The sequence below is a fragment of the Myodes glareolus genome, chromosome 7, assembly GCF_982192425.1.
Source record: "Myodes glareolus chromosome 7, mMyoGla1.1, whole genome shotgun sequence".
Taxonomy (NCBI): Eukaryota; Metazoa; Chordata; class Mammalia; order Rodentia; family Cricetidae; genus Myodes; species Myodes glareolus.
In genome coordinates, this window is record NC_142032.1 from 103,112,966 (window position 1) to 103,136,150 (window position 23,185).

The window sequence follows — 23,185 nt, forward strand, 5'->3', positions numbered from 1 at the left end:
ACCTGCAGCTGAGAACACCCAAGGCACACGAGCCCCTTGGAACAAGACCTGCCCACCCTGGTTCTCTCGGTCTCTCACCTCTGAGCTGTCAATTGCAAGGGTCACAAAGAATGGCTGCTACACAGCTGTGTGGACTGTGGCGTGACCCTGTCGCCACCTGCTAGCAAGTTGTTCTCTATACCTTGTCTACCTCTCTGGGAACTGCTACTGAGGGAGGTGGTACTGAGAGTATGATGTTCCTTGTGGGCACTGCGCCAGGCTGTCTCCCCAAGCTGACCTGAGACTCGTTACAGAAGGGAAACATCGGACTCAAGATCCCCACAGCCCAGTGAAAAGCTTGACTGAGTGGGCAGCAAGAGCTAGACAGTGGGGGGTAAACAGCAGGACCAACCGTTCTGGATGTGAGGGAAGCAAATGAATGATTAAATAATGACTAAACATTCGAACGCAAACATGCCCAGCAAACATGCCTGGCCCCGGTGATCAGTTCCAAGGCCTTAGACTTCTGGATGTGTGAATCGACCCAGCACACAGCTGCTTCCAGAGCAGGAAGAAGGGGCTGTGGAGGCCAGCTGAGAGCAGAATGAGAACCATGGGGAAGTGGGGAATTCCTGTTCTCCATGGCCCAACAAGCCTAAGTGGGCCTGGCTCCCTATTGCCTGTCTTCTCCCTTGAGGAGTGGAGAATGGCAAAGGGCACCCACTTGCTCCCCCTCCTCACAAACCCTCCTGGCCTTGTCTACCTCCTCCACGGTCCTGATGTTCTAGAGCCTGTCCTGAGGCTCCCCACCTGCAGGTGCCCTCTATCTTTATCATCTGTCCCAGGAGGGGAGACAGCGGGGTCTCTCCTAACACCTGCAGCAAGAAACCTCCAGGAGAGCCAGGCCGCCTGGCACAGAGCATCCAGTACTGCTGAGTCAGGACCAGGAAAGGAGAAGTAAGCTGGACTTGTGGGAAATCCCCAGGGGAGGGGAGTAGTATCCCCTACCGAGAACCGAGCCTGAGGGGAGCACCCCTGGAGCAGCCCTGGGTGTCTGCTCCTCACAAACAGTCCCAGGCTGTTCAGTTCTCCAGTCCAGTGTTGCTCTGGCCTCAGCCCAGCCCAGAGCGCTAGCCCAGAGCAGGCCTCTGCTCACCCTGTTCCTTCTTCTTTGACCTCTACCCCAACTCCCAACCCAGGGAAACACCCTCTGTACCTCAAACTGCAGCCCACAGGCCCCAGCAGGGCTGTACCTCAGGCCTTTCTCTGGCCAAGGTGCAGCTCTCATTTTTTCGCCTTTCACAATAAGACTGGGCACCTGGGAAGGGGGGACCCACCTCAGCCTGGCTCCTGAGCCCAAGAAGTCTGCCCTTACAGATCACAGGAAATATCATGGGATCTTGTACCCAGAACTGGGGGACATACGAGGGCCCTAAGTCTAAATGGGGAAGATCGGAGTGACTCCGACACTGACGGTGTGGCTCTACCAGAGGGCAGTAGGTGTGAACACAGTCTGTCTGGGCACACTGAGAATTGTGCCTGCTCCGGTTTGGAGGCAGACAAACCTGGGTTTGAGTCCCAGAGCTCAGTCATGACCTCTGAGCCTCAGTTTCCCCAACTCTGGCTAGCCTGTAAGCTTACCCATGCTGCTCTCACATGTTACGGCACAGTCTCTTACTTGGACTGTAGCCGAAGGAGTCTCAGCCCCACAAACTAGGCCATGAGCTGCATTATAGCCTTCGCCCCCAAGGGCCCCATGCTCCCGTCTCAATCCTTCCGTCTTTATCCGTCTCCAGCCAGAGAAACCAAGGCTCACTTTGAGGGCAGGAGGACTGCCGAGAGGGGCAGCCTAAATATCAAGCAGACTTTGGACTAAGTCCCCATTCCCTACCCAGTCATTCTCCAGCCCTCTATAAAAAGCTAATCTGAAGTCTATAACTATTTATTTATTTACCTTTAAATTGTATGCATGTGCATGTTTGTGTATAAGTGTATGCACCTGAGTGCCAGCGGATACTCTGGAGCTGGAGTTGCAGGTGGTTGTGACCACCCAATGTGGGAACTGTGAACGGGTCTTCTACAAGAGCAGTTTGCATTCTTAACTTTTGGGCCATCTCTACAATCCCGAGCTGCAGTTTATAAACATATACTTCAATAAAGCACTTACATGAAGCGCTTCTTTCACCTCGAACATCTGTCCCTGTCTAGCTAAACTCCTACTTTTTTTAAAGATTGATTGATTGATGTATACAGTGTTCTGTCTGTCTGTATGTTTGCTGGCCAGAAGAGGGCACCAGATCTCATTACAGATGGTTGTGAGCCACCATGTGGTTGCTGGGAACTCAGGACCTCTGGAAGAGCAGTCGGTGCTCTTAACCTCTGAACCATCTCTCCAGCCCAAACTCTTACTTTCTTAAAAGGCATACACCCACATCCTCCAGCCCTACTGCGGGCTTTCCCTCATGCCTCAGGCTTCTTAGGGGCTTCCTCAGGGCTCCCCCACACTCCATAGTATTTCTTTATTTTTAAGATTTATTTGTTTCAAATGCTTTGTGAGCTACCATGTAGGCCCTAGGAATTGAACCAAGTCCTCTGGATGGGCAGCCGGTGCTCTTAGTCGCTGAGACACCTCTCCAGGTCACCTCCACACTTCTGATCATCCTGCATGGCTATATCCTTCTGCGTTTGGTTCACTGAGAGACCTCAGAGGACAAAGACCCAGGCTACATTCCATCCCAGAGTCAGAGCCATCCCCCTAAAATGTTACATGGGTCTTAAAGGGACCCACACCACTTCTAGGACTCTCACCAGCACAGCTGCAAAAGGAGGCCAGGCCCGGTGATCTGCTGGTGTCCCCTTCCAGTGGTAAACTTTCCCAGTGTACTTCCTCCTCAGCAGCTGGGACCTGGTCCTGTACTCATTGCTTCCTGCATGCTGCTTCTGTCCTTCCTCCTCCACCTTAGCGCTGCTGCTGCACAGCCCTGGCTCTGTCCTCCTCACTTCTGCCCAGGCCACCAAGGCTCCCTTTGCCAGGACAGAGGCCTGCAGCCTACATGTCAGTGAACACAAAGGAGCCACACTGAGCAACCCCCCCTGCCAGCATGCCGCTCTGGAAAGGCTGCAGCCCCCTGCACCCTTCAATAGCACCCAATTAGAAGTTAGCACAGGACCAAGGCCCCACAGCCCAGGGCACTTCTTCCTGGATGGGGGTGGGGAAGGGTGCTCCCCTTGCTAAGTACCACTAGGGGCTAGGCTTCTGCTGGGGCTTTCTACATGGAATGACCACAAACCATCAACTCCCTTGTGCTTAAAACACACTGCTCCCTCCAGGAGCACCCCCCAAACATTCCTCTTCCACACCACTCCACTGCCTGACCCTGCTGAGCTGCCCCAGAGACCAGTCCTGCTGTGGCAGACATGAGGCAGGTAGTATCTATCTGCCTGTCTGCTCTGTGAACCTCCTGGTTCTGGACCTACTTTCTCCCTAGGGACAAGAACAGCTCAGCCCTTGGTGAGCTTTCAGACAGGACCCTCCCTACCACTTCTGGTACCCAGTCCAAAGTAGAAGCTATTCTGTGCCCCTAGTGACCCGCAGGGGGCTGGGTTCATTCCTCATAATTGGAAGGAGGGGAGGTCAACCTCATACTCATCATGAACCCCCCAATTAACAGCCCTGGCAGGCGGGGGCGGGGGAGACACAACTGAAGAGCCAGCCCTCTGCACCTTGGGCTGGGGGCAAGGGATTTGGACACACAGCAATCTTGAATTTGACAGAGCAACAAGCTAACCTAAATCTCCCCATGCGAATTCTTGATGGCGCAGAAAACTGGAAATTAGTAGCAGAATAGAATGGCTGAGTACCAGAGGCTCAGAGCTGAGACTCCCCTTACACACACACACACACACACACACACACACACACACACACACACCCCAGGCGGTGTGGCAGTCTGACAAAGGACCAGAAAACAGGTACTGGGGTCCCTAGTGGATCTAGGAGAGGCTGATGGGCAGACACCAACCTGGAAAACCCAGAGACAAGAAGGAGGGCAGGTTAGAAAAGGCCAGTAAAACAAGTGGAGCAGTGGAGAAGGCAGAAGAAAATCCTGAGTCAAGGGGCAACAGAGAACCCTGGAAAAGCAGCTCAGAAAGTGACAGGCAGACCAAGAGGGCCCTCCCAGCCGCCCACTGTCCTAGCCAGGGCTGCCCCTCACTTACCCTCTGAGGCCTGCTGAACCCTGGGACTCCAGCCAGGTGGACCAGAGCCTGCCAAGGCGGCCTGTGTCTGCCCTGGAAGCCTATGTGGGCTTGGGCCGGTCTTGCAGCTGTGTCTGTGCCCTGCTCCCTTGGAGGTGCTGAGCCCCAGGTGTTTTTGCCCACCTATAAGTGGTGTCTCTGAATTGTGTAAATCACTTTTCTAAGTGTATGTGTGTTTCTGAATATAATCATAAAACTGTGAGTGAGAGAGAGAGAGACTCGTGTGTGTGTGTGTGTGTGTGTGTGTGTGTGTGTGTGTGTGTGTGTGTCGCGCGCGCGTGCGCGCAGTCCTAGTCTTTGCTTCCTGCTCTCCGGCTCTCCTATCCCCACCCCTTTCAGCCAGGGCCAACACACTTCCTGAAAACACTAAAAGAAAAGTCACCCATAATCCCCTGGGGCAGAGACTTCCTCCCCGCCCCTCAAGCCACACCAGTTACCATCCAAACTAAAATAGGACAAGTAGCCCGTCTGTTGGTCCCCTGAGACCTCACAGGGTGGATATCCAGGAAGTCCTGATTCTGGTTAGCGCTTACAGTCCCTACCCGCTGAAGGGCTCCCAAAGAGACTGCAAAATAGGCTCTCGGAAGGGAACAGTTTCTGCCCCAGCAACAGGTGATCAGCCTCCAGGAAAGCCAAGGATTGGCTGAGCTGCAAGGCAGTCAAAGTACAGAAAGAAACCTTTCAAAGTATGACCCCAGCAGGTAGCTGTCGGCTCTGAGCAAATACTTCCTTTCCCGCAAATATCTCAAGGCTTCCAAGTGCCAGAGGAAGAAGCTGACAGTCACAGAGCTGGAAGGGGCTGTGTGGAGTGAGGGACTCTGGGACCCTCGATCAAAAATGATTCCTCTGGAACCCAGAGAAGTAACTCTGAGTGGACAGGGTCAAAGCCAGGAGGCAGGCTGAAATACCAGACCATATGCAGAGGTGAAGTGGGGGCTTCACAGGCCAGGCAGAAAGGAGGGAGTCCCACCCTTGCTAGTTTTCTGGTTTGCTCTCACACCCTAGTCTGTGGCCTTGAGTCCTATCAGCCTCTTACTTCCCACCAGCTCCTCTAAAGGAGGAAGCCTTCCCACAAAGGGTGTGATAACAGGGATTGGGGAGAAGGACTGGAGTGGCCAGGTAAAGGAAACGGACAAAGATCCCAAGGTTCTGGAGAGCTGACTTTCTGACAGGCTCAGGCTCTTGGCAGCATATGTGCACACATATGTGCACAGTGACTCACACTTGACAGTACACAAACAATAAATGTGCCAATTCACTTACCCAAACAGCGTCTGCACACTATTAACAGCGCAAGCCAGCACTGCAACCACCATAGCAGCAGTATCCACGGGTACACGCACGTGTATCCTCAGGCCTGAGGAGCTCACATGCGAAGGGCCTGCTACCACTGAAACAGCACAGATCCCTGCACCTATTAGAACCAAGCATGTCTACCTACATGTCCAACACAAATATGTAAGTACACAGACACGCTACCACTCCAAACGTTGGCCAGATGTGCACCTATACATGTGGTGTACAAACAGGAGGACAGACAAAACACCCACACACATAAAATAAAAATTTTTTAAAAACCTAAAGACTTTGCATACCCATGAGCTGAGGACTGCCAATGCCCATGACTCCTGATGTTCCATTCCCAGAGCACAGGGCACCTGGACTTGGTGCCACTCTGGTGGAAGGAAAGGCCCCCAACTGTGGGCTCCACCTATGGCTCCACCTCCATGGATTCAGCAAACTGCAGAACAAGTTATGTGGCGCAAACCCATCTGAATACATGTAGATTTTCTTCCTTGTCCCTGTTCCCTACCCAATCCAGTATGATAGTCATCTGCACAGCATCTGCACATTCTGCACAGTGTATTTGGCACTGTGAGTAACGTCCAGATGATTCACAGTACAAGAAATGGGGCTGGAGATATGGGTCAGTGTGGAGCACTTGCCTAGTGCGTGCATGGTCCCAGTTCGATCTCTAAAGAAATGGGGCTGGAGATATGAGTCAGAGGTTAAGAGCATTGTCTGCTCTTCCAAAGGTCCTGAGTTCAATTCCCAGCAACCACATGGTGGCTCACAACCATCTGTAATGGGGTCTAGTGCCCTCTACTGGTCTGCAGGCATACACACAGACAGAATATTGTATACATAATAAATAAATAAATATTTAAAAAAAATAAATGGGGCTGGAGATATGGGTCAGTGTGGAGCACTTGCCTAGCGTGTGCATGGCCCCGAGTTCAATCTCTAAAGAAATGGGGCTGGAGATATGGGTCAGTGTGGGGCACTTGACTAGTGTGTGCATGGCCCCGAGTTCGATCTCTAAAATATAGAAAAACAAAAACCAAAACAAAGCAAAAAAACCATGGAGGATGCACAGAGGTTCCTTTCAAGTACTATACCATTCTATGATCCCCGACTTCATACCTACTGAGTGGCCAGATGTTTTACACAGGGGCCTTAACTTCCCCATATGTTGGGCCAGGTACCTACGTTCAGACTGTAGCTCTAAGAATAGGGCCTTGTATCTCGGAGCCCTGGGCTGTGGATATGATTTTTATTCTACCCTGCAAGTTCCCTGAACAGATATAAATTTCAGGAGAACCGGTGGCTGGAGAGATGACTCAGTGGTAAAGATCATTGCCTGCTCTTAACCTTAGCTCAATTCCCAGCAACCACATGGTGGCTCACAAATATCTGTAATGAGGTCTGGTGCCTTCTTCCGGCCTGCAGGCATACATGCAGACAGAATATTGTACACATAATAAATACATATTAAAAAAAAGTTTCAGGAGAACCACGTAAGGCCAGCTCAGATAGATCATCAGGTCCCAAGGACAGAGGGCAAGAACCTGATTTGCTTGCACCATGGTCTATAAAGCTAAAATCCTATCCCACCTGAATTCTTCCCATCAGCCTATTATGAAGGCCTCTCCATTCCCAAAACATCTCCAGAGGGTGGTCCTGCTTGGGGAGAAGGAAGGAGAGAAGGGGTGTGGAGTGGTGAGGGTACTCTGAATTCCAACTACGGCCCTCTCTCAAATAAATGGTTCGCCTGCATGCAGAAGGATGACCACTAGAGGGTGCAATAACACCAAGAACCATGAATTTCTAGACCTTGAAATCTCTAATTTCCATCAAATTAAATCTGATCATAACCTTAAACCTGGCTTGGCCCGGAAGATTCCCTTGACGCAATGCTCCTCTCTCTCTAGATGGAGAACACCTCACAGACATTCCCCACAGTGTGTTTCTGTACGGACCCAGCCAGTCCTTCCCTGCAGGCCCTAAGCCTCAGTCACCCTGCTCAAAATCAGAACACAAGGCCCACCTTCCATAGAAGGCTTGCTGAAGGGATCAACAGAATCCCCCAACACTGTCCAGCAGTGATAAAGGCAAGAGACGTCTCTCAGAACATCCTTTCAAAAAATCCAACAGAATTCAAAATGCGGGAATGTCATTAGCCCGAAACATACAGCAGCAGCCCTGTCTTTAGAGACTTCTCCACTGGCACCAAGCAAACAGCAGGAGGAAGAACAAGCTGAATATCCATGGAAAGAGGAAAAAGCTCAGGAAAACAGGGAGTAGAGGAGCCAGGGAGAGGAGAAGGAATTCTGAAGAAGAGGGAGAGCAGGCTGGCTGAGGCTCAGTGAGGTCCTGGGACTGGGTGGGAAGAGGAGTATGACGGACAGACGCACGCCCCACCCCCACATCTGAGCATCACCCCAGGCTTCAGGGTTCTCCACACATCACCTCCTAGTGCCAGGGTACACACCCTGATCCCAGGCCAGGTGACCCAATGAACTCAGATGCCTCCCAAACTGTTTTCTGTTACTGGGCTAACCTCAGGGATGGTGGCACCACCCACTGGTTGGGATAGACACCCGGGGGCCACTGAGGTTCCCCTACCTGCTCTGCACATACCAAGTATCCTTAAGTCCTGGCCATCCTCGGGCCACACACACCTCAGCCCTCTCTGCGCTGCCCCCTCTCCCTAAGCTTGTGTCCCCACTAGCAGTCAGTCATTCCTCCAGCCCTGGCTCCTTCTACGCCCCATGACTTTCCACCCACCAGCAGTTAGGGCACTCACCTGGCCTGTGGGTAGGGGGGTCCGGTGCGAGGAGGTACAGGAGGGACACTCAGTTCTGCCGAGTGCCGCTTGGCAGGCAGTGGGGGAAGTGCAGGGTCCGGGGGAGCTGTGGATGGCGGAGTGAAGCAGGCAGGTGGGAGGCAGCTCCTTCGGGGCGGAATAGGTGGAGCAGCAGGTAGCCCCTCATCTCCAGCTGTGGGCGGCGGTTCAGGTGGAGTGATGGGCACAGGTGGTGAACGAAAGATGTGTCGCTTCATGGGCACAGGCCGTGGGGCAGGGCGAGGCACAGGGGCCGGTGGTGCACGGGCACGGAGCAGACCAGCCAGGATACGGCGGCGGTGGCCAGGGAGGTGCATGCCCATGTCCAACAGGCTGGTATCACTGAGGCCTTGGCATTCGGTGGCCCATACCAGTCCATGCTTCTCAAAGAGTGACGTGTACTGCTCCAGATGCAGCGCCCGAAGCCACTCGGCTACCGACAGAGAGGCATCGCTGCTCTCCGCCATGGCTTCTGGCAGCAGAGGCCCCGGGCCAGGCTCAGACCTGAAATAAGACGTCACAGGTGAGGAGCCACCCAGGAGCCATGGCCAGCTCTGTGAGCCTCCATGTTGTGCCAGTCATGATTCTGAATGTCATAATCTCAAATACGGAATTCCTAAAGACCAAAATCTAAAGCCCTAAATCCCAGAAACTGCAATCCTCCTTGAATGCTGAAATCTGAAATCCCCAGACCCCATGCATGCCATGAACTCAAATTCTTATGTTGTTGGTGGCTTTGGTGTGTTGAGAAAGGGTTTTGCTATGTGCCTCTACGGCTCTGACCTTGAATGTGCCTAAGCTCACCCAGGTTAGCCTGAAACTTAAATCAATCCTCCTGTCTCAGCTTTCTGAGCACTGGGATTATAGGTATGCACCACCATATCCAAGTTGAGCTCTATTCTGGCCCATCCACCCTGTGCCCATATACCACACAAAGCTGAGCATTGCCAGGCCTGACTGAATATCCCGGTTCTCCACCTCTGAGGGTCCCCGCGCCCCTGGCATCTAGCTCAAGGTTTCTTAGCATATCATGTCTTCTACAGCCACCACACCCCCAACCTACAGGTTCAGCAACTGCTGAAAATGACAGCACTCCATCCCCACTCATCTCTGCAAGACTACAGGGTCCGGTCCTCTGAGACAACTATCCCCAGGGGAGGGCCCCGTCTGGAGGCTCAGCGAGCATAGGGTGAAATGGCCCCACTGTGGACCTCTCGGCATACTCCATGTCCCGTCCATGTCCCTTAAGAAAAGCTCCTGAGGGGGAAAAGCCCAAATCACACAGCCTCTGCATCCTGGCCTTCTGTGCAATATCCTGCCACCGAGGCAGAGAGAGGGAGGGGGAGGCAGGGAGAAACAGTCACTTGTTCATGTATGACTCGGTCATTAAAACAGCCTAACACCGGACAGTGAGAACCCACGTACACACCAAGAACTCAAGAGTCCAAGGAAGAGAGACAGAGCAACTAGGAGATGCAAGGGGCACAGCCACTTGGACACCTCACAGCATGGACGAGGTGACAGTAATGTCACTGAGCCCACTAAACAGACTGATATTCCCTAAATAAACCTCATATAATCACAAAATAATAGAAAGCTCCAATTACAGGGGCTGGAGACATGGCTCAGAGGTTACCTGCAGCCATGCTGGAGGGCTTACAATCACCTGTGACTCTAGTTCCAGGGAATCTCATGTCCTTTTGTGAGATTCTGAAGGCGCTTGTATACATGTGGGGCACATACTAGCAAACAGGAATGCACACACAAAATAAAGCCTTGAAGACAACTCCCATTACAGTCAGGGACAAGACAGAGATGTCCACTTAATTACTGTGTTCATTATCACGTTGCTCCGAGGGTTCTAGGCATCACAGACAAGCAAGAGGTTGGTCCCAGCACTCGGAAGGCAGAGGCAGGTGAATCTCTGAGTTCGAGGCCAGCTGGATCTACAGAGTTCCAGGTCAGTCAGAGCTACAAAGGGAAACCCTGTCTTGAAAGAAAGAAAGAAACAAAGAGAAAAAGAAAGAAACAAGGAAAGAAAAAAAGAAATTTTAAAAAATCAAGACAGATAAACTATCCATAGTTACCAATATGAATTTTGAGATGGGAGCCCAAGCAGCTTAACTGAGTCACTGTTATTAACACTAATAGAATTCAGTATAATCACTGGGTTCAAAGTTAGTACAACAAAAACTAATAGCTCTGTGCAGTAATCAGGTAGGAACCAGGATGAAAGTACTCACAATAGTCTCACAGAACAGAAAAAAAAAAACAAGAATGAACATGAGAAATATGCACACCTCAGAGTGGTGACAAAGCTCGGGGCCGGGGTCTGGGCTGATCCCCAGCGAGAGGAAGACAACAGCGAAGAACAGAAGGGCATGGTAAGGGTTGAAAATTTTCTCACACAAGAGAAGAAGGTAGGCAGGGAGGTAGAAAACCTACATGAGGGCCTGGAGAGATGGCTCAGAGGTTAAGAGCACTAGCTTCACTTCCTGAGTTCAACTCCCAGCAACCACATGGTGGCTCACAACCATCTGTAATGAAATATGCTGCCCTCTTCTGGCCTGCAGGGACATATGCAGGCAGACCACTGTACACTTAATAAATAAATAATTTTTTTTTTAAAAAAAAGAAGATCTACATGAATAAAAGTCTGAAGTGTTACTGAGGGATTTTTAAAAAGGCCTAGATGTGGGACTGGAGAAGTTTGGTGGTTAAGAGTATTGGCTGCTCTTCCAAAGGACCCAGGTTTGATTCCCAGCACCACACGGCGGCTCACAGTGGTCTATAACTCCAGTCCCTGGAGATCCAACATCTTTTTCTGGCCTCTTCAAATGCACACAGGCACACATTCAGTGCACAGACAAACATGCAAACAAAACACCCACACACGAATAAAATGACCTGTACAAATAAGAAGACATAAGTTCTGAACAGGCGGTATCACAAAAGGATTAATTTTCAAACTCACATGACCTTGAACTTCAGATCGTCTTCCTCCAGCCCCCAGTTACAGGCCTGCACCATCACACCCCACTATGCAGCACTGAGTATTGAACCTAGTGTTTTACACACATGAATTAAGCACTCTACCCACTCAGCCACATCCCCAGTTACTCCCTACAACTTTTCCAGTCTGTCTTTGTTGTTAAACGTCATGTGACAGTACACAGAAACTAAGGAACTCTGCATGGCAGAACCCATTATGAACAAAGTGGGAGATATGACCCAGGAGGAGTGTCCTACCCCATACTTCTAAAAGCTGAGACACCTAAATATAGGCCATTGGCTGTCGTCCCAGCACTCAGGAGCAGTGTTCCTTCATTCGAAGCCAACCTGGGCTGCTTGAATTAACTGTATCAACGAATGATGTGAGCCGGCCCAGGCCACCGTGAGCCATGCCGTTCCAGAGCAGGTGGTGCTGGGTTGTCCTAGAAAGCAGGCTGAGCCAGCCATGAGAAGCTGGCCAGGAGTCAGCCTCCTCCATGGCCTCTGCTCCAGGCTGCTGCCTTGAGTTCCTGCCTGACTTCCCGTTGTGATGTGAGCTCTGAGACAAAACAGACCCTTGCTTCCCCAAGTTGTTGGTCATGGTGTTTATTACAGCAACAGACACCAACCTAAGAGAAGAATTATGGGGGTGGTGGGGAATAATCTGAACAGAGAAGTCCAGAGGAAGGAAAACACACACAGCCTTTAAACACAGGACAAGGAACTCAATAGAATACAAAAGTCAGACACTGCCTTCTATCCATCACACTGCCAATACAAACAACCTGAAAGGCATACCGCGGTCATGGGTAGGAGACAACGTCCCAGTAACTAGGAGAGTCCCTCTGCCGCTGCCCTTTGACCTAGTCACACTGGGTCAGACACAAATACAGGCATTTACCCTGCAGTGTTCCTGGCACCCATCCAAAGCGACATCTGTAAACGGTTATCAGCTACCAACTCTGTGAATTACAGAAAATGGAAAGAACCAAAATGTCCGTCAGCTGGGAAATGGATGACTAAATTATGGGGTAGTCATGCAATAGAATACACAGTAGTTACAAAAAGGAGGAAGATCCTTCTACACTGGCATGAATGACCTTGATACATGAGCAGGAAAATGTCCAGAACAGGATTATAACATCCTGCCTTTTACAAACAAGAAAAACCAACAACAGTAACGGCAAGTTAAATGCCAAGATGAGTGTGTTCACTTGGCTAAATGCTTAGATGCATCTCCAGAGTCAGGAGACAAGGCCACACCAGAGAACACCTCAAATGAAGGAAGTTAAGGGCTGAGGAGGCGTGAGGAAACAGGGACAGCTCATAGGGCTTGTGTCATTTGGATGATCTTTTGGGGAATAAGAAAACAAGAATGTCGCTGGGTGGTGCATGGTGCACGCCTTTAATCCCAGCACTTGGGAAGCAGAGGCAGGCGGATCTCTGAGTTCTAGGCCAGCCTGGTCTACAAGAGCTAGTTCCAGAACAGGCTCCAAAGCTACAGAGGAACCCTGTCTTGAAAAATCTTAAAAAAAAAGAGACAGAGAAAGGAAGGAAGGAAGGAAGGAAGGAAGGAAGGAAGGAAGGAAGGAAGGAAGGAAGGAAGAAAGAAAGAAAGAAAGAAAGAAAGAAAGAAAGAAAGGAAAACAAGAATGTCTTATTTTTTGAAAAATTCACAAAACATATAACCTTGCATATATATTGCTCAGGCCCCTCTCTGAATCCTAGAATGACCTTGAACACAAACCTTTAGCTTCCCTGGAAAACGACCTTGGTGAGGAGGAGGAAGATTCTCCTTACTATTCTGTTACCTAACGTTTTATGTGAGTTTTAGAGGACTAGTCATTCAATAGAGACACATTTGGAGTTCTTGGGTACAACGGCCCTCAATCATATAACAGTATAAAGAAGTAAAGTCTTCCAGGGTTGAACTGAGAACAATTTCCAAACTGAAAATAGACTAGGCTCTAGAATTTATATAAACTGATGTTAATGATGTATATTCAGCAGCTGGGGTGGTAGCACAAGGTCAGGCGGTGGCGGCGCACACCTTTAATCCCAGCACTCAGGAGGCAGAGACAGGCGGATCTCTGAGTCTGAGGCCAGCCTGGTCTACAGAGTGAGCTAGTTCCAGGACAGCCAGGGCTACACAGAAAAACCCTGTCTTGAAAAACAAACAAACAAACAAACAAACAAAATATGTTCAATCATAAAGGCAAGGCGCAGAGCAATATTATATAAACATCTGGGCTAAAGAAAAACAAAAGCAAAACAAAGAAACATGAACACACATCTGAGTAGATAAACAAAAAGCTACATTAGGGAATAAATGGCATCTGGGGAGACAGGATCCTTCTAGATTCTTCTTTTTGTGTCACAAGTCCCACAAAATGAATTCTATTTCAAGAAAATGTGGGGCACAGAGTATAAAGGTGCTGAGTCAATCACTAGGGTGGAAGACAAGACAGACTCTTGGAAGTCTGACCTCCATACACATGCTGAACCATGTGTGTCTGCATGGCAAGCACACGCACACACACACACACACACACACACACACACACACACACACATAAAATGAATATTTAAAGTGGGAAGAGGGAACCGGGAGGCAGAGGTATATGCCTTTAATCCCACACTTGGAAGTCAGAGGCAGGTAAATCTCTCTGAGTTTAAGACCAGCCTGGTCTTCAGAATGAGTTATAGGACAGAGAAACCCTGTCTCAGGAGAAAAAAAAAATCAAGTAAAAGAGGTAGGGGGCTATTATCATCATTAAGAGCACTGGGGATGGGAAAGAGACCAAAGCTCAACAAGCAAGGAGGAAACACCAACCACTTGGCACCCAGCAAACCAACCTGGGGCCCGGGCCTCTCATGGAGGCTTTTCCAAGTTCTCAGGCTTCATCTTCTGCCCACAATCCCAGCTCCCCAAAACAGAATATAAAACCCCAGGTCTCAGGCTCCATGAAACTCCCACCTCAGGATCCCAGTTCCCCACTTACCTGCCTCCAGAGAGGTTGTTCCTATTCCCAAGGGCTCCTCATGGTGCTGCAGGGAGAGAGGTGTGGAGAAAATCCATGAGGTAAGTGATGGTAGGGGGAGGACGACAGGGAAAGGCGGAGGAATAGAAGGGAAAGCAGAGACAGGAGGGGTGAAGAGAGACGGAGCAGGCAGAGGGGAGGCTCCAGGGCACCACGACACTGGCCATGGAGTCAGACCCCAGAAAGGCCTTCCAGGAGAAGGTGAGGGAAGTTGGGATGGTGAGGTGCCTTCACAAGGTAGGACTCCTACAGGGAATCTCGCGAAGAGACTGCACCAGGGCGGGAGACAAGCAGGGTAGGATGCTCCTTGGACAAGATGCTTTCCTGACAGGAGAGCTGGGGACATAGGCACACAAGACTCTCTCCACTAATCTGAGGACCATGGAGCAGGCTGAGCAGAGGTGAGGCACAGCTGGGCACAGACACGAGACTAGGAACAGGCTGAGACAGAGGTGAGGCACAGCTGGGCACAGGCATGAGACTAGGAACAGGCTGAGACAGAGGTGAGGCACAGCTGGGCATGGACATGAGACTAGGAACAGGCTGAGACAGAGGTGAGGCACAGCTGGGCACAGACATGAGCCTAGGAACAGGCTGAGACAGAGGTGAGGCACAGCTGGGCACAGACTTGAGACTAGGAACAGGCTGAGACAGAGGTGAGGCACAGCTGGGCACAGGCATGAGACTAGGAACAGGCTGAGACAGAGGTGAGGCACAGCTGGGCATGAACAAGAGACTAGAAAGATGAGGACAATGAGCCAACAGGGGATTCCCAAGGGAAGAGAGAGACCAGGCTAGCCTCCAAGGCCCAGGCTCTCTGAGGGTGGCGTTGTGAACACAATGGACGTACAGACCCCTCCCTGGGGCCTGAATTCCAGTACTTGGTAGGCTTAGGCGGGAGAACTGCCGTGAATAGAGGGCCACCTTAGACCACAAAGCAAGTACCAGGCTAGCCTGGGCTATGGAGCTGACCCTGTCTCAAAAATCAAAGTAACACCTTCCACAAAAACAAAACAAGCAAAAAACAGGGCACTTTATGGGAATGTGGGTTCTGTGGGTGTTTCTGCAAGTACACAGGTCTGTGAGGGTGCTGGTGCCACAGCATGCAGTGTGTGGAGGTTAGGGGTCATCCTCCTGCACTGTGCCCTGCCCTCAAGCAGACAGCACCACATTCAGCTTGCTAGGTGAACAGGAATGGAACCCAGGGCCTCAGGCTTATGTGGCTCTTTACAGCAGCTGTCTCCGGGGGATGGGATTTTTAAGTGAGCATTTTTAAGACAAAATTTTAAAGATTTTATTGATTTTATGTGCATTGGTATTTCACATGCATGTAATGCGGTGCCAAAGGAAGGAAGAGGAGGGCGTCAGAGGCAGTTGTGAGTCTATATGTGGGTGCCTGGACTCAAATCCTCTGGAAGAGCAGACGGTGCTCTTAACTGTGAGCCACCTCTCCAGTCTCTAAACAAATGTTCATTAACTGGAACTCTGGGGGAAGTGTTGGCTTGAATGGTTGTGCAGGATGGTGGTGGCGCACATCTTTAATCCCAGCACTCAGGAGGCAGAGGCAGACGGATCTCTGAGTTCGAGGTCAGCTTGATCTACAGAGTGAGTTCCAGGACAGCCAGTGTCTCTGTACTTTAATTCATTTATTCTTTCCATGACCTGTAAGGTACAAATCACCCCCTAGTAACTCTCCAGATATTTTTAAGGAAAAAACAATAACGAAGGAGCAGTCTCAACATATCACAAATCTAGGCCCACCCTGTTCAGTACAAGTAGCTGCCACAGCCACACATGGCTTTGGACAATTGAAACATGGCCCCAAATGAGGAGCACTAAATTCTGAACATATGGTATTTTGAAGAGAGTGGGAAAAAATGTATAAAATACCTCAATTCTTTTTACTGATTGCATGATGAATAATAATATTGGGGATATTTAGGTTTAAAATACCACTAAAGCAACGTGAAGCCAGGAACGGTAGCACACACCTAGAATCCTAGCACATGGGGTGTAGAGGCAGGAGGATTAAGAATTCACTGACTTTGGGTCCACAGTGAGTTTGAAGTCAGCCTGGGCTATAGAACAACCTGACTGTGGTGATGACAATGATGATGATGACGATGATGATGATATTTAAAAATTTAAAAACGGGCAAGACAGATGACTCAGCTGATAGAGCACCTGCTGCCCTTACAGAAGACCTGGGTGCAGTTTCCAGCACCCAAACAGTTCACAACTTCCTGCCAGCTCCGACTCCAGGGAACTCAGTGCCCTCTTCTGGTCTCCTCAGGCACCAGGCACACAAGTAATACATGCACATACATGTCAGCAAATGTTAAAATCCACTGCTCATAAATCATTGCTTTGATTTGCCCAGGATCAAACCCAGGACTGTGCACATGCTAGGAAAGGCCTCTACCACTGAGGCTCCTGACGAACGTGTGTCAATACACCTACTCTTGCACTCATGCATGTGTGTGATGTGTGAGCATTTGCACATGCATGCCATGATGCATGTGCTGAGCTCAGAGATCAACCCTGGGCATGTACCCTTACCTATCACCTTGAGACAGCCTCTCTCCTTGCTCCCCACTGTGTACCAGGCTACTTCTGCCACTCTTCACAAACTTCTGGAGAGTCTCCTGTCTCTCCCTCCCACCTCTGGTGGAGCAGGGCAGCACACACACATGCACTACTCCATCCAGGTTTGTTTGCTGTATTTGTGCACACACGCACACCTGAGTATGTACACGTACATACTCAGAGAACAACTTGCAAGAGTCTGTTCTCTACTTCCACCGCGTGCAACCTGAATTCAGGCCGTCAGATGGGGGGCAGAGCAGGAACCTTGACTCATGGAGCTATGTAAGCAACCCATGTGGCCGGATTTTTACCTGGGTTCTGCAGATCTCGATTCAGGTTATTAGCCTTGTACAGCAAGCATTTTAATCATGGAACCATATCTCCAACCAGCTCTTGCACTGTCTATTGGGCAAAACAACTCTCGGCCGTGCTCCCCACTCTTGGCCAGGCTCTCTGCCCTTCTCTTAGCCATGCTGCCTGCTGCTTCTCAAAAGTGCTGCCAAAGCAAAGGTCTGGTATAAAGGAATACCTGTCGAGGTCAGCGGACTGAGGAAGGTGATGGTCCTAACTCATTGCTGGGCAGGCTAAGGCTGGGAAACAGGAACCCACTGCTCTCCCTGAGACGAGTCTGGCCTCTCTCAAGTTCCTATTCCAGCACTAAAGGGTCAAGGTCAAGGTCAGAGACCTGGGGACTGGGTGCTGATAGTTGGGGGCAGTGCCATTCAAGAAGCTGAAAGCATAACCCAGAAGCCTCCAGGACACTGCCACCTGGAAACCAGTCTGGTACCCTCACCAGGCAAGGTCAAAGTAGCTTCCCAGAGGTGGCTGTCAATGACAGAAGTCTGAGTTAATCACTACTGATGCCAGAAAGTACTGGTAATGCCATCCTTTCTTTACTGAAAATCATGGTATTTTATGTTTTGTTCATCATGGATTTTTGACATGGGTTTTCATTCTTTTGTTTTGTTTTCGTTTTCGTTTTTTTGTTTTTTGAGACAGGGTTTCTCTGTTTAACTGTTCTGAAACTTGCTTTGTAGACCAGGCTGGCCTCAAATTCACAGAGATCTGCCTGTCTCTGCTTCCCAAGTGCTGGGTTTTCACACACCTCTATGGTAGAGCGATTTAGCACCCAGCCCTCTCCTGCTCTGCAGTCACTCTCTGGGGACCACAGACCCCGCTGAGGACGCATCACCACCGCCTAACAACAGCACAGCAGCACAGGTGAGGGTACACCCCACCCCCAGCCAGGTTTGCACAGCCTCCCCATCCCACTTCTGCTCTTCCTTTCAGTATGGCTTACTAGACCTGCCACCTGCCACAGTTAACGGGGCTCTCTGTGCCTGGGGGCTCCTCAAGCCTGTCATTTGCTGCAGTTGGGCCCTGCCACTAATGGATGAAGAAACAGACACCACAGAGAGGAAGTGACTTGCCCAAATGCTCAGTGACATACCTCAAGCTCCAGTCCCATCCACAACTCCTGTGTCATTTCCTACATCAGCCCCAGCCTGAAATAGGGGAGCCCCCAAAGTAGTCAGCTGACAATCAGTAAATCAACCACCCTGGCCCCTCTCCAGGCCACCTCCTCCAGAAAGTCCTCCAAAACTGCCCCTTGGCCACTATGCTTCTGCCTGCTCCCTTGATTGCTCTGAGGGTTCGCCTGTATCTCGCCTTCAGCAACTTCTGCGATGGCTCAAACCCACCATTCATAGTGGAGCTCAGGAAATTTAGTCCTACTTCAGAAGAAAGAATTGTCTGAAATCTTTGATCCTTGTCAGCCAGTCCTTCCTCAGATCTGGCTTGACTCCCTCTTGCTGGAGCCTGAGCTTTCACCCTTTTAATGACCTAATCAGTTCAATCCCAAGGCAGAGTTTGAACTCACTGTCCATTCCTGGCACCGCTCAACATCTCTTGCTTGGTGTGCCTACCCACTATTGACTAATGACATCAACTTCACCAACCCAGCAAGGTAGTCCAGTAAGGCACCAGTAAGGCAGCCCACAACCTTTACTTCCTTTCCTCTGCCAAGAGTCACTGTCAGCCCAGCGCCTCCCAGATTCCCATCTCTGTCCCCTTAGCTCTTACAGTGATCCCAAAACCTGGGTTCTACCCCATGTCACATGGGTAAGGTGGACACTTACCCAAGTCCCCAGCTGTAGCCCACAGAGGCTCTGTGAAACAAGCAGGAAGGTTTCCAAAGCCGTCCTACCCTGCGCCTGGCCGGGTGGAGACGGAAGGACACTGTCCGGGTGAAGGGAACTGAATGTGCAAGGCCCAGGGATCATGCAGAAAAGGACCGAGTACACTGGAGATGAGACAGCCTAGTGAGGAAGGAAGAGAGCACCCCAGAGGTGCGAGCCTGCTGGCCCCGTGGGTGTGCCCCTCTCTGGAGGCCTCCCCTTGTCTTCTTTGCATTCTGATTTGCAAGTGACTCAGGCAGTCAGCACAACCTTAAAGGTCCTGGCTCCTCCTACTTGGAGCTCCGGAGGCCTGTGACCAAGTGGCCTGCCTTGTTTTACCCCCTTATGTAGGACTCTGCTCCAGGTTCAAGGTAAGACCAAGTCCTGGAGAGAGAGGAAAGGTAAGGCAGTACCAGGCCTATCTGCGGCCTCCACCCTTCCGCAGTCCCACCCTTGCCCCAAGACTCCAGGTTTCCCCGAACCATTCAGGTGAACAGGGACCCCCAATGTCCAGCCTCAAGAAGCCCTCAGCTCTGTTTCCACAGGAACCACAGCTACACACTCACCTGGATCTACAAACCACACCCCACAGCACCACACAAGCATACCTCTGCCTGCCTCCTTAGTTCCCTAGGGCCTAAGGCCTGCCACTCACCCAGCAGCTACTGGGCAGAGCTGCCTTCTGACCATAGGACCCATGCTCATATCAACAACTCCAGTCCACACAACTGCCCCAGAACCCCATACAACTGCCCCAGAACCCCACACAACTGCCCCAGAACCCCACACAATTGCCCCAGAACCCCAAACAGCTGCCCCAGAACCCCAAACAGCTGCCCCAGAACCCCACACAACTGCCCCAGAACCCCACACAACTGCCCCAGAACCCCACACAGCTGCCCCAGAACCCCACACAGCTGCCAACAGTTCTGCACAACTTCCGTAAAACCCTGACATGCCCAATACCCACCCCACCCACGCCTGGTCCAACACCTCCGGCATAGCCACAGTCCTAGGCACCAGCTGCTCACCGGGGTGTCTGCAGGACTGTGAGCTTCCACTAGCAGGAAGAAGCTTTGGAGATACTTCCTGTAGCTATGAGGAACTGGGTGGGGGCTGGGCTCCCAGTTCAGAGGGTGCAGAAGTAACCCCCAACCATGCCAAGCTAACTCCCTCTGAGCCAAGGCAGCAAGGGCGGGGCGGGGGGGGGGTGGACACAACAAAATGGATCCCTGGACCAAGAAGTTATTTCTTGCCTCTCAGGCACTGCAGGCTATGGTGTGCAGGCCTCGTGAGGTGGCCCTATGGCTTCCTGGGCTCCTCCCAGCTGTGTCTGCCCTGCTGACTCTCCAGGACTCCAAGGACATTTTGTCAATCCATCTGGGCTGAGGCCTGTTTTCTGGGGGTCCTGAGTATGACTGTGCTTCCCAGGGGGCTCCCAGGTTGGCCCCCACCCCCACCTTGGATGCAAGGCAATTCCAATTGCAAGCCTAACCCCAGCCTTGCTCTGCCGCCTGCCCTAAACCCTGTGAATATCCCATCCTCTGTCCCTGCCCAGAGCTGGGAACCCAGATGACTATGACGCCACCTCATGCACAACACAGGCCAGGCTTTCATCTTCTGCTCACTCCTCCGCAGTTAAGGCAGTCACTTCCTGTCCCCAGTCCAGAGGCCATGCCTGGTCCTGACTGGACTTGGTGTTTTGGCTTGTGGCCGGGTTCTAGTAAAAATCCACAATACCTAATATTCAGACCACCTCCAAGGATGTCCTCTGAGGAGTTTTGTCCCAGACACCTCTGTACAAAAAACTCACTTCCACCATGGGCCTATACCTCAGGTACTCCATGCTCCAACACACACAGAACTCACCAGCTCCCCACTGCTCCCCTTAAACCCTAAACCAGGTGGGGCCCTTACACAAAGGGTGCCTCTTCCCCCAGGACCCCCAACGCAGCTTGGTGGATGTACAGCAGGCTGGGAACTGGTCCTTTCCCTCCTGGCTTTCCCCATGCCCTCCCTAGGAATCCTTGTATACACAGAGGATCTGGCGAAAGGCTCTACATTTTAACAACCTTTTTATAGCATCAGGCTAATGACAAGAGGGCAGCGGACAATCCCTGGTCATAACTAACTGTGCATATACGCACATGTATGGGGTGTTTTAACCCAGGAACTTGCACACGCTAGGCTCTATCACCGAGCCACTGAGTTACAGCCCCACCCTCCCATCACCATCTTGAAAGACTTTCTATAAATCTCATGTCTGCGTTGTTAAAAGGTTTTAAAACTGTGTTATTGCTTCCACCATTAGAACAAGACTGGGGGTGAGGTTAGTGGTAGAGAACTTACTGCCTGCCACACTGGAGTCTTTGGTTCGATTCCCTTTTAGCAGAAGGCAAGAGGGAGATGGCATGCTTCTTTTCTTTCCTGAGACAGGTTTCAGGTATCCTAGGCTGACCTCAAATTCATTATGTGGCCTTGAACTTCAAATCCTGTTTCCATACACCACCATGCCCAGTTTATAGAAAGCTGAAGACACCCAGGACGTCAAGCATGGTGGGCAAGTATTCTAGCAAAAGAGCTGCATCCCCAACTGTGATGTGTGTATTTTAAATCACTAGAATTGAATGCAGGACTGGGCATAGTGGTAAACTGGGTCAGGACAACCAAGAGTCGGAGGCCAGCCTGAGCTAGAATTCAGTTTCAAAAACAAAGAAGGCTGAAGAGATGGCTCAGCGGGTAAAGCACTTATCACATAAATGTCAGGGCCTGAGTTCAAATCCCCGGAACCCTCGTAAAGATAAGTGTGGCAGTAGCATGTATCTGTAATCCCAGCAGTGCTAGGCAAGATGGCTCAGACACCAGCGAAGCCTGCTGACACAAGTTTCATTCCTAGAACTCATGTGAAGGTGGAAGCAAAGAACTGATTCCGACCTCTGCGTGACCCTGAGGTGTCTGTACCTCCCCCATGGATCATCATGCACACACACACATCTTAATAAATAAATAAAAATTAAAGTAAGAAACAAAAGGTGAGAGAGTCATAGCAGCTTGTTCTCAGCACCAAACACAACGTAACCTCATCCTTCGTGACTTTAAATATAACACGGTCAGACTTGATTTTCTTTCCTTTTCTCTTTTAAAAATATTTGTTCTTGTTATTTTGAGACTGATCTTCTTATAAGCAATTCTGGCTTGCCTAGAATTTGATGTTTGCCAGACTGATCTCAAACCTGTAATTCCTCCTGAGTACTGGAATTACAGAAGTGAACCACCACACCCTGCAATATATAGAGATTGCTAGCGGAACTGTCATATATGAACTTGTTACTATCCTGGGCCCTCTGGCCTAACGAAGATTCACATCCCCTCCTGCCCCGTCTTGCACAGTGAGGTTGGGCCTGCTAAGTCTCCACAAGGAAGCACAGAGGCCCACTAGCGAACCCCAGACTCTAGGGACCCTTGGTTTGTCCCCTAAGACAGCGTGTGACCCATCTCAGTCTCAAACCTCAAACCAAAGCCCCATGTCCAAGCCCCACCCAGAAGGAGGTCACACAGGGAGGAGATGTAATGCTCTCACCTGCAAATGCAGAAAGCTGAAAGTCAAAGGGCTAGTTTTAGCCATGTGACAAAGTGCTACAAAATGTTCCTCTCCGACCCCACATGTCCCCTAAATGGGCTCACTCCTATTCCTAGCCATTCCCTACAGGTAGGTGTCTCATTCATGCTCCCCTCAGTATTTTCCCAGGCCTTTGTGTTTTTGCTACCCTACTAGGTAAGGCCTCTATCAGAGCCATAGCCACAGCCCTCGGCTGGACCCTATCATGTCTCTGTCCCTGCCTCCCTCTCCCTCCACTGCTCCACCCCCACAGCATAGTCCCTGGGTTTCAGCCTTCCCCATTAGTATATACCCAAGGCTGCCCTGATGCTAACACTGGTCAGCTGAGCATTGGCCTAGCCCAACCCCCTCCTCTGTTATAGAGTGCTTTCCTGCCCCTGCAAGTGCAGGTACTGAGCAAAGTGTGGCC

The 23,185-nt window shown here is 50.7% G+C and overlaps 1 protein-coding gene across 8 annotated transcripts in view; it reads right to left on the minus strand.

Annotated features, from left to right (window-relative positions):
* Arap1 (ArfGAP with RhoGAP domain, ankyrin repeat and PH domain 1) overlaps positions 1-23,185 on the minus strand; it is a 57,880-nt gene that overhangs the window by 26,381 nt on the left and 8,314 nt on the right. For 4 of the 8 annotated variants that reach the window (XM_087908657.1, XM_087908655.1, XM_087908658.1 and 1 more), the window contains exon 2: positions 8,324-8,866. In XM_087908657.1, the coding sequence (XP_087764783.1) occupies positions 8,324-8,829 (506 nt within the window). In that variant the 5' untranslated portion in view covers positions 8,830-8,866. Of the gene's footprint in view, positions 1-2,787; positions 2,983-4,197; positions 4,517-8,323; positions 8,867-14,355; positions 14,402-19,118; positions 19,295-23,185 lie in introns of those variants that run through there. The other 4 variants (XM_087908660.1, XM_087908659.1, XM_087908661.1 and 1 more) reach the window with 4 other exon arrangements.